General features: G+C 44.3%; 1 protein-coding gene across 2 annotated transcripts in view; it reads left to right on the plus strand.

Annotated features, from left to right (window-relative positions):
• Positions 1 to 11446, plus strand: part of ODF2L (outer dense fiber of sperm tails 2 like) — a 49832-nt gene that overhangs the window by 26249 nt on the left and 12137 nt on the right. For both annotated transcript variants that reach the window (XM_019531156.1, XM_019531155.1), the window contains 4 exons: positions 5774 to 5875; positions 6851 to 6936; positions 7017 to 7179; positions 8358 to 8483. In XM_019531156.1, coding sequence (XP_019386701.1) covers positions 5774 to 5875; positions 6851 to 6936; positions 7017 to 7179; positions 8358 to 8483 — 477 coding nt within the window. The remainder of the gene's footprint in view (positions 1 to 5773; positions 5876 to 6850; positions 6937 to 7016; positions 7180 to 8357; positions 8484 to 11446) is intronic.

Here is an 11446-nt window from a genome sequence, read left to right on the forward strand (position 1 = left end):
GGAAAGGTAAGTACCTCTGCTTCAACAGCCTTGGGGTTTTTGGAACGAGTAGTGTTTTAACAGTCCCATTTTCAGGCATATGTTTATATCAGCACATATGTTTATATGTGCTGGGAAAACACCAGCTAAAAATCCATGAGGGCATACTTTGTAAATAAATCTGTTTTTATGTTCCTTAACAGTCCCTTTGTAGTATGTGACTTTGCTGACAGAGAAGAAAAGTCTTCAGTTATTCAGAGATTTTTTATATAGCTCTGTTGTGTAAGGATGCATTAGATTGACAAACCTGACTAATCCTGTTTTTTATTTTTAGATTATTGGCCAGAGAACAATTTTATTGCAAACTCTAAACATAACCAGCAGGCCTAGTCTTTGGAGCAGAGAGCCATAATAAAACTCCTAGCCAGCTCTAAGATAGAAAGCAGCGGGTTCCTTAGCAGTCAGCCTTCAGTAGTTACTAGGGTCAAGTTCAAGCCAGTGGCTAGGCTGACTCCAGATGGAAACTGCCATTGGCTGACATCCTTCATCTGGGGAGGGAAGAGATGAGTCATGCTTACTGCCCCCACAACACAGCTGCAGTTCATTCTCCATTGTTGATAATAAGCCATTATATTAGAATTTCATTTTGGTTTTATAGTCAGAGTTTTCCTTTCAAAATATTTCCTGTAAAGAGGGCCTTTCTCACTGGAGCAAATTGAGAAGACAGTGAGAAGAAAAAAGAAAATAACTAATATAATTTTATGATTTCATTCCTTATAATTGCTTCTGCTTAGGGGCAGCTATAGAGACAGTGCAGTAGCATGATCACACTTCACTTTCAGACCATGCTGCAGGAACAGTGGCTGGGGACTAGCTGAGTCTGGCTCCTCATACAGCCCAGCTGGAGCAAGTTAGGAGTGGCTCCAGAGCACCCCTGGGCATCTGGGTGCAGAAGCACTGGTGGGTGAGGGTGGACAAGGGATGTGCTACTGAGCACAGAGGGGAAGGCAGGGTATGCAAAGGGGATTCTTATCTGATTCATGGACTTCCTGTGGCATGGTCTTCCCACCCTGATGTAAGGAGCAGGGGAAGCTGGGAGCAGGAGGTTCAGCTACCGCCTGCAGTCCAAGTTGCTGTTTCTGAATTCTCCTAGATCTGCCTCTGCTTCTTGTTGGTTATTTTTATTCCAAAACGAGAACATTTTCTCTGCCCAGGTTCTGTTCCTGGTTGATACTTCAGTAAGGTCCAGTAAAAGGTGAGATGTATAGAGTTATGCTTGCTGTCCTCCAGGCTACAAAGCAGAACCGTGGGTACTGGTATTTCCCAGGCCTCTGGGCTTTGCTGGTTGCCACATGAGGCTGGGATGAAATTCCTGCACATGCCCCCCTGCACCCTGTTGCTATAATTTTCATGAAATAGGTTGGATGGGAATAACCTGGATGGGTTATACTTAATTGTTTCACTGTAAAAACACTTTAACTGAATATTAATCTGTCTTTTAAATGCATAGCACAGTTATCTTTGTAGACAGAATTTCCCATTCTGCAATAAGATCTCCTCTAACCAAATCTAAACTTAAATTATAAATAATTTACATACATAAGAAATGGAAATTCAGTTACTACTGTCTGAACAAGAGGGTACAGCTGCGTAACTTTAAAACTGTGGTCACAGATTTCAACTGGAACTTCTGGTACTCTGCCCCTTTGAAAATCATGCCACATATGTGGATGCCAGATTATAGATTTAGGGACTTTAAATTTGCATACCTCAGTTTCTTAAAGTCTTGGCTTTTGGGACTTGTTCCAACATGTCTGAGACAAACTTTCCCTTGATGTTAAAGGAAGTTTAATTTTGTCCTTGATGAATAATAAATTTGTTATGCCACGGATGAATTTGTCCTGTGTGTTTAGGGTGGTGAATATCTTTGAAACTGGAATACATGAAACCATGGTGTCCCAAAAGAAGAAGAAATTTTTTTACATTAGCTGAAACCCACCAAATATTTGTGATATAAATTTTTATTGCAAAAGTATTTCTTTAAATATAGGATTTTTAGTTATCCTTTGACCGAATACTGTAACGGAATAAAAAATTTTCACCCTTGACAGGCACTGTCCCTCCTGCCAACTTCCCAGGGCAGCCTGGGTGATCTCTGACAGTGCGAAGGTGGCAAGGATGGTGCACAGGGTGCTGGAAGCCTGCAAAGCTTGGACACACCTGGGCTTCCAGTTCCCCATGCACTGTTAGATCCAGCAGGTGCTGCCTGAGAGCTAAAGCTGCATATGTGCAACTAACACCCCGCCTGGAGGGAAGCACCAGGCCCGCTCACAGCTCAGGGGCTGCGTGACCCAGGAGGAGCTCACACAGGCAGGCTCTACCGAGGCAGGGGAGCAGCAAGGGGCCTCATCATGGGGAGTGAGCTGCTGGTGGGCCCTGAGCTGAGGGGGACCACCCCAGATAGCACCCACCACCATCCTGCCTCAGCAGTCCCAAGGGGTGTCACCACCACAGAGGGAAGCACCGGGGCCCTCACCGCTTTTTTTTTTTCCCTAGGGCAGAGCCTGCCACCTGTCCGGAGCACTCTGGTTGCTCCGGACAGACAGAATGAGCCTATTATTATTATTATAGATTTTTAAACATTGTAGACCCAATTTATCCTTTGAAATTACACATGAGAGGTTTGGTTTTGTTTTTTGCCTAACTTCCCCAACTGGATCCTCTCTAGGCTGCTATATCTGGGTCCCACCATGCCACTCCCATGTACTTGCAGCTTCCCAGAGCTTTCTAAGTCAGTAGGCATGTGCGCACTCTCTCTCTCTCTCTCTCTCTCATGTCTTCTGTCTCTCATCGGCCTCTCTGACATACTGCATAGCTTCTGTGTCTGTTATACTTTCCTGAATTATAAACTCTTGTAGCCCATCTGTCCTAGAACTGCAGGATCAGTGCCAATTGTCTCAGACACCTGAGTTGCTTGAAGATAACCTTTTCCAGGTTATATTTACTAGTTGAAATAAGGTAAATTGCAGGTTAAACTGCAGTTATCTCCAGAATGCCTGCATGGATTCATGTGAGTTGTTTCACAGTGTATGGGTTTTTCATGATAAGCACAGAGAACTTTGTTTAGTCTGTCTGTGTCTTTAAATGAATATGTTAATGCTACATAGACTTTCGGCCTTGTTAGATGAGATTTTATGATAGAACAGTCTCTGTAAAGTAAGTGAAGTGTTTCACTTAATACTCAGGGTCTTCATCTGAAAACTCAGGGCCTTGTTTTGTGTGTTTATCTTAAAGAATATATCTAGCACTTAGGCCCCCTCTACGCATTACACATAAGGTGTGATTAACCAGCCAATCACACCATAAGTTGTGACCCGGCTACACAGTCAATCCATTAATGGCAAGATAAAACAATCAATAAGCTACAAAGTTATTCCACAAAAAGTGTCTAATAACTTTGTAGCGTATTCTAATCACGCAATTAATTGAACATGTGGCCAAGTGCTCCCCTGGGGCTGGGAGTCCCATCAGCTGAGGGGCTCCCAACCACAGGGGTGCACCACCTGCTGCCAACCCTGCAGCTCACAAGGCTTGCAAAGGCATTAGCATTCCCTATGCTGCCCCTACTGTGAGCCTCATCATCTTCGGGTCTTGCAGCAGGAAGAAGGCAACCACTGCTGCGAGCCTCATCAGCTGCAGGGCTCACAGCAGGGGCAGCGAGGAGAACACTGCTGACACTGTGAACCCTGTCAGCTGCAGGGCTTGGAGCCATGGGAGCCAATGCAGGGAGAGCCTAGGATCACGATCCTGGGCTCCCCCTGCACCGGGGATGGGGTCTAATGTGCAGCACCACAGTTGTACCTCCTGCCATGCATGCATGCCAATCCACAGAATTATGTGGATTGCACATTAGATCCCATGGCGCCTTTACATGCATGCATAGAGGGGCCCTTACACCTAACTGACCTAATCTCTTCAGAAGACAGAGTGGTCTGGTACAGAAGATAAAGAGTGCACACGTTGTGGTTACTAGATGGTGCATGGAAGTCTTGGGGCCATATGAGCATTGTTGTGAAGTCATAGTTTGTTTGCCTTCAAAAATAAATAAATTTTGTTGGCCACCTAGTCAGTATTGGATGCTTAAATCTGTAGAAGAGCAAAGTGCATTGCTTGCAATAGGGAGCAATCTCCAAAGGACTCATTCAGTTTGTGGTCTACTATATACCTCTGTCCTCCCCTGCTCCCCAGTCCTTTTTCTGTAGTACTGATTTCTGCCCAGGCATTCCCAGTTATGTGTTTTGCAGTGAGCAAGGGAGAAGAATGAGTAAGGCTGAACAGATGCTTCAGCTGTCCTGGGACTGTCTTGGGGTTTGGCCTGTATCAAAACAGGAGTGGCACAGTCATTTACAAGCATAGCCCTTTTAAGCTGCATTGCTGCTAATTCACCAGGAGGTGGCCAGCAAGAGCACACAGCTTAACAGGCTTGTCCCTGGAATGAACTGCAATAACTGCACAGACAACAACAGGGTGCCCAGGGAAAAATGCATTTTAGGGCAGTGCAAAATTTCGCTGGGTGTTTTGTTTTGAAGCTGTTCTGAAGCATTTCGAGCTTGAAACAGTAAAATCAGAATGAAACAAAAGCCTTCAAAACAGCTTCAAAACAAAACAAGGGCACTTGAAACATTTCAAAAGTTTTGAAACATTTTGAGTTTCAAAGCCAAACTTACTTGGCTTCAGCACTGGTCCCAGCCGGCAGCAGCAGCTTCCTGCCATCCAGCACAGATCCCGGGGCCACGCCCCTCCCCTCCCCCAAGAGGATTCTGACACATCCCCCAGCCTTCCCGGGGGTATGGGCCCCCAGATCTGCGTGTCGAATGACAGGTTGCTGTCGCTGCCGGCTGGGGCCAGCAGCAGCACCAATCTTCCTGGTACTGGCACTGGTCCCAGCTGGCAGCAGAAGCCTACTGTGATCCATCAGGCAGATCAGGGGCCCACCCACACACCCAGCTGAGGCCAGTGGCAGCACCAATCTTCCCGGCACTGGGTGCAGGCTGCACCCACCACAGGTCCCAGGCGGCAGCAGCAGCGTCCTACGATCTGGCAGGCAGATTGGGGGCTCACACCCCGGGAGGAGTCCAGCAGAGCCCCGCAGCCCTCCCAGGGGTACAGACCCCGGATCTGCCTCCTGGATGACAGGAGGCTGCCACTGCTAGCAAATGACAGGTTTGTTTGTCAACAACTTGAGGTGCAGTTTTGCAGAAACCTCTGTATCTATCTCTTTGAAACTTGGCAGGCTTCATGCCCTTAGAATGGGCTACCATCCTTGCAAGTTTCATCCAAATCAGGCAAGAAGTAACAAAGTTAATAGGCAGTTTTGTGCTTTCCCATTATAGCCTATGGGCAAAACATTGAAACAGTAAAACAGTTTTGATGCAACAAAACAGAACAGTGCTTTCAAAACTAAACAAAACTCAAAACAAAACACTGTCCCATCAGAACAGAAGTCAAAGCAGAACAGTGCTGTTTCACACAGCCCTAGTACATTTCATCTGGCATCCTTCAGAGGGACTTGAAGTGGGAGAGAACACTTGTAGGTCTGTGTGATCCCAGGACAAATGTGATGTCTGTTCATACGCTGAGTGAATGCAGGTAGTAACGAAGTGTGATAGAAAAACAAAGATCCAATTTAGAAATTAAAGGGGTTTTTTTTTGCTGCCAGACATGCATGCTTCCAGTTTTAAGGGAGTGGATGAAATACTACTTGCATATATATGTAAAATATGTTGTATCATAGGTACAAAAACTACAAATGGAAGCAGAAGGCCTGAAAACTAGATACAAAACAGCTTTAAATGAAAACAAAATAACAGAAGCAAAATATTTACAAATAGATAAGGTAAGTATTCTGTTTATGATAAATAGTTTGTCACTTTTTCACAGTATTCTGCAAAATAGGATTATGTATCACTTGCTAGGAGTTGCAGTATGTTGCCTTTTTTCCCTTCTTGTTTTGTAAGTAAAAAATTGCACCAAAAGACACCAAAATGTGTTAAATACTTTTCTAACAACTTATATGTATGTAATTGCTGTGGTCTTCACAAGCATATTTTTCAAGTGCAAATGAGTTGTTCCCAGGCCAGTGGCCAGGGGAGTGGGTGCACATTAGAATTTGACAACCCATCAAAGAGTGTTCAGAAGTGACTCTTCTTCCTTTTCTTGCTTTAAAATAGCAATGACCTAGGTTACCCTCCCAGAAAAGAGAATTCTTCCATTGTGGCTAAGCATGTTCCCAGCTACGCAGATGCTAGGGCTGTTCTGCATCAGTCTCTGGAATACACTGGAGGCTATCTGCACAGATGTATGGCCAGTTTATTTTGTTTTAGTACTGACTGCCTAATGAGGCTCAGGGTTCAGTGGGCAACAGTTTGACTTTCTTCCTTTTTTTTCCCTCTAGCATATCTTTCTGCAAAATTAATTATTTTTTATATCAGTGCTTCACTGCTTTTCTGAAATCTGTCAGCCAGCTCTTCTGAAGTGTTCCTTGGAGATGTAACCAGGATGTTTTTTGTCCTGGGCAGCAGTGGTGGCCTCAGCAGCTGCCATTCTTGTGCCTCTTGTAAGTCTGTACCTTGGGCTAGTGACCTACTTGCCCACCTGTAGTTATGCTACTAGTGCTGCTGCACAATAATGCCATAATAAATCTTCACTTACAGTTTTAGTCTGCTGCTTTAGTTGTATTATACTTCTTTAAAATGTAAGCCAGCTCTTGCTTTGGTGGAATAGTTTCATTTGATTTTAACAGTAAATTTATTTGGCTTACAATGTCCAGACTCCAGCTCCATTTCATAGGGTGGAATTATCATCTTCACAGATGGAAGACAGTAACAGTTCCTTGAGAGGTCATTCTTTACAAGAGGAAAATTTGAATATTCAGAAGAAATATGAAGATCTTAAAAGGTAAAATCTGGTAACTGACTACTTCTCATTTTTACATTTTTCTTGTCGTAATCTCATATATGTATTTCTCTTGCATAAAGACAATTAGAAAAAATGGAATTACAGAATGAAGTGCTTGCACATCAGCTAGCAAACCAAGAAAAGAGTCTTCAGCATAATGAATTGCAGCTTAAAGAGAAATTTACAGAATATGGTGCTTTAACAAGACAGCTGGAGGCTGCTTTGGAAGAAGGGAGAAAAATGGTAAAAACACTGTAATGTATTTCTAAATTTGATTGCCATTTCCCCAGTTTGAAATTAAAAACAAAAAACCCCCCAAAAGCTAAGGGATTCAAGTACGTGTGAAAACTAGACCAGAGATGAGCAGAATATTATTTATATAAGGGCTAATGTGAGAGAACTTTAGTGAGACAGATTTTTGCCCAAGTAAATATGAATTTCAGAATTCAGCTCCTTGGGTGAAATTCTGGTGCTATTGAAGTCAATGGCAGAACTTTGCCGACTTTATTGAAACTGGGAATTTATCTTTATGCAAAGGAATGCTTTTCTTCAAACCACATAAAGGGCTTCAGCCATCCAGTGTTTAAATCTGCAGAAGTGAGAGATTCTGATCAAAAACTTCATCTTGCCAATTTTCATTTTCTTTTCATTTTAGAATAGGCAGGCCACAAGGACTTTGATGCTGAAGCTTTACTGATTTCTACGCTCCAGATTTATAACTCCTTGCATAATCATATGCAGAAAGGATACACTACAAGCAGTAAACCAAAAAGCCTAAGAGGTGTAGGAACTTATGTCACAAGAAATTTTATTTTGTAACAATCAGAAAATACATCTGAAAATATAACTGGAAAGGTCAAAATTGTTCTTAAGTTTACCAGCCTTTTGAGTTGGCATGATGAAGACGTAACAGGTTTTATAGCCAACAGAACATAGGAAGTGATGTAACTATCACGTCTGGCAGCCTTTGACTTCCCAGACTGAATAACCAGACTCATATACAGCTGGGCAGAATAGGGATAGCTTTTGCCAATAATAAAATATCTGTGCAAGTTTGTTATTTTTTGTCCTCTGCATTCTAATAATAGTGACACACTGATTTTTTTTTCTCAAAAAAAAAAAAAAGTTTATTTCAGATCACATTTACTTTTTTTCTTTCTATTGACCCTACTTTATTTCCATATACTGCAACTTCATTTTCCAACAGAATGTTTCCCAGGTGTACTCAGGTACAATAAAGTACTAATTGGCAGGGGCTAGACAAAAGATTATAACAGGATTACAAATTATAAATTTATTAACAGATTATAAATATTAAAGAGATCTAGCAATGATGATCTAGTTTTCTAAAAGTTTGTTTATTGAGGGATTTAATTGGAGGCCTAGATATAGCAGTATAGCTTCTGTCTTTATAATTACAGGTGTCTGAAGAAATGGAAAAAATGTCATCCAAGGAACAAACTCTTCAGACAAAAATACTAGATCTTGAAACTGAATTGAGAGAGAGGCAGGAGGAGCATAAGCAACTGGTCTGCAAAGTAAACCATGTGAGTATATAACCCTTTATGGACACTTATGTTTTCATAGACATTCGGGCTGAAAGGGGCTCTCAGCCTCTCGTCATAAGGTCTGTTATCCTGACCTCTGATCATGCACGTGGCTCTCCTCTGAACTCTCTCAAGCTTCTCCACATCCTTTTTGAATTGTGGAGCCCAAAACTGGACGCAGTACTCCAGCTGCGGCCTCACCAAGGCCGAAGAAAAGGGGAGAATGGCATCCCGGGATTTGCTTGAGAAGCCAGCATTTTGCTTGCTTTACCAGCTGCAGCATCACATTGAAGGCTCCATACTTTTGTAGGTCTTCCTTTTAAGATGTAGGAGATCCACTAGTTCCATGGAGAGCCAAGGGGCCTGCTGTGCCCTTTTGCTGCCTTTCCTCTGAGACGGGATAGACTTTGCTTGCACATCCAGGATCGCTTCCTTGAGGAGCAACCACTTGTCCTAAACTCCCCTCCTCTTTGGGTTGTGGCCCTTTAGGGCCTCACTGACAAGCCTCCTGAGCTTGTCAAAGTCAGCTTTCCTGAAGCTGAGGACTTCTGTATTACTGACTGACTTGCCAGCTTTACAGTGGATGGTGAAGGTGATCAGCTCGTGGTCACTGTCACCCAGCTTTCCTCCAATCATTAGGTTGCTGATTAGATCATCCCCGGTTGCTAGTACCAGGTCAAGCAGCCCTTTACCTCTTGTCAGCCCATAGACTTCCTTCGTCAGATAGAGGTCATCCACGCACAAGGGAAATCTTTGCAACCACTCAGATTTGGCTGAGCGTTCGTCCCACAAGATGTCTGGGTAGTTAGTCTCCCATGACAACTATACACTGGGAGCGCATGGCCTCAGCCAATTCCCTGGCAAACTCCCTGTCAAGGTCTTGACCCTGGATAGGGGGTCTGTAGTAGACTCCTACCATAGGATCCCCTGTGCCATGTTCCACACGGAAGCCCACCATGGGTGCCAATGTTGGCTTTCAGGGACGCGTAGCTTTCCTTGACATAGAGAGCTACGCCCCTGCCCCTTTTGTCCACTCGATCCCTCCTGTACAGGGTGTAGCCATCTATACCTGTGGCCCAGTCATGGGTGGAGTCTCACCAGGTTTCCATTATCCCTGTGGCATCATAGTTATTTGCATTTAGTAGCAGGACAAGTTTCTCCTGTTTGTTCCTCAAGCTCCTGGCATTTGTGTATAGGTATGCAAGTGTCCCCTTGGGGGCCCTTACCTTGCCTACAGTTCATTCCAGGGCTGGGGCAGGGGTGGGCTCCCTTAAGTGCCTTGACCTGCTGGCTTTGCAAGTGTTGCTTAGCAGGCCAGCAGTGGCCCTTCCCCCAGTGGGCTTAGTTTAAAGCCTGGTGGAGCAGGTCAGCCAGTCTAGCTGAGAAGAGCCTCCTCCCCAGAGGAGAGAGGTGGAAGCTGTCCCTTCCCAGAAGCTCACTGCCTCTCTCACCAAAGAGTGGGCTGTGGTCATGGAAGCCAAAGCCTTCCTGATGACACCAGTGCCTCAGTCTTTGGTTAACTACCTTTGGTTATCATAAATTATTTAACTATTTTCATTGCTTATGGACACTGAAACATTTTAAGCAAAGTAGTACATTCCTAATTAATATTTCTTATTGAATTGCCATGTACTTTGAGAGAACATACTAAATCATAATTTCATAGATTTCATAGACATTAAGGCTGGAAGGGACCTCAAAAGAACAAGTCCAGCCCCCTGCCTGAGGGGCAGGAAGTCAGCTGGGGTCATAGAATACCAGCAAGATAAGCATCCAAATGATTTAGTTAACATAAATTAAACTATGAGGAGAGACTGAGGAACCTAGATCTCTTCAGCCTTCGCAAGAGAAGGCTGAGAGGTCATCTTGTGGATGCCTATAAATTCATCAGGGGAGGGCAGCAGGGAATAGGAGATGCTCTAGTTACTAGCCCTCCCCCCTGGAGTAATTAGGAACAATGGCCACAAATTGATGGAGAGCAGATTTAGTTTGGACATTACAAAGAACTTCTTCACAGTAAGCATGGCCAGAATCTGGAATGGGTTCCAAGGGAGGTGGTGCTCTCCCCTACCTTGGAGGGCTTCAAGAGGAGACTGGAAAAGCACCTAGCTGGGGTCATCTGACCCCAGCGCTCTTTCCTTCCCAGGGCATGGGATTGGACTTGATGATCTACTGAGGTCCCTTCAGACCCTAACATCTATGAATCTATTAGAAAGAGAACATAATTTGTGTACAGAATTACAAAAAGCTTTGAGGAAAGACCTCCAGAACGCCTAGTGCATTATTCTGTAATGGTGCAGCCTATTCTACTGGGCTTAAATACTGAACTTAAATTGGAGCTGAAAAAGGTATTTATTAGCAGGCTCTTCTTTTTTCTGACAATAAAAGTCCATAATCACTTGGTCATATGGATAAATATTTTTCTGAGTTGTTAAAAAGGATCCTATTCTACCAGGAATTTATACAGAAACTTTTCATCTTGGGTGCCTAAAATTAGGTGCCCATAGTGTGAAAGGGGAAGAGACAGCCCACCCTGACTCTCCCCATCACTTACAACAGGAGAACAGATGAGGGGCAGCTGTGGCTGGACGCTGGGTTGGCAGGCTCAAGCATGATATTTTCAGAGCAGCCTGAGCCTGTGAATCAATGGGGAGCAAGGGCGGGGCCTGAGAGAGGAACGGGCCTGTGAAAAGAAGGCCGGGATAGCAGCTGGGGGGTGCGCAGAGGAGAGTGAGGCGGGGGAATGCTGCAGGATGCTGCTGGGGAGAGTGTGCCATGTGCCAAGGGAGTGGCACACCCTCATGTAACCCCAGGAGGAGAACTGGGAAAAACTGCCAAGCATGGCAAAGAAAAGGGAGCGGCATACCCACTGCAACCCCAGGAGAAGGATCTGGAAAAGCCACTGAGCATGGCAAGGAAGAGGCAGTGGCATGCCCCAGAGAAACCCCGAGAGAAGGACAGGG

Source organism: Crocodylus porosus, unplaced genomic scaffold, assembly GCF_001723895.1.
Source record: "Crocodylus porosus isolate Cpor-Errol unplaced genomic scaffold, CroPor_comp1, whole genome shotgun sequence".
NCBI lineage: Eukaryota > Metazoa > Chordata > Crocodylia > Crocodylidae > Crocodylus > Crocodylus porosus.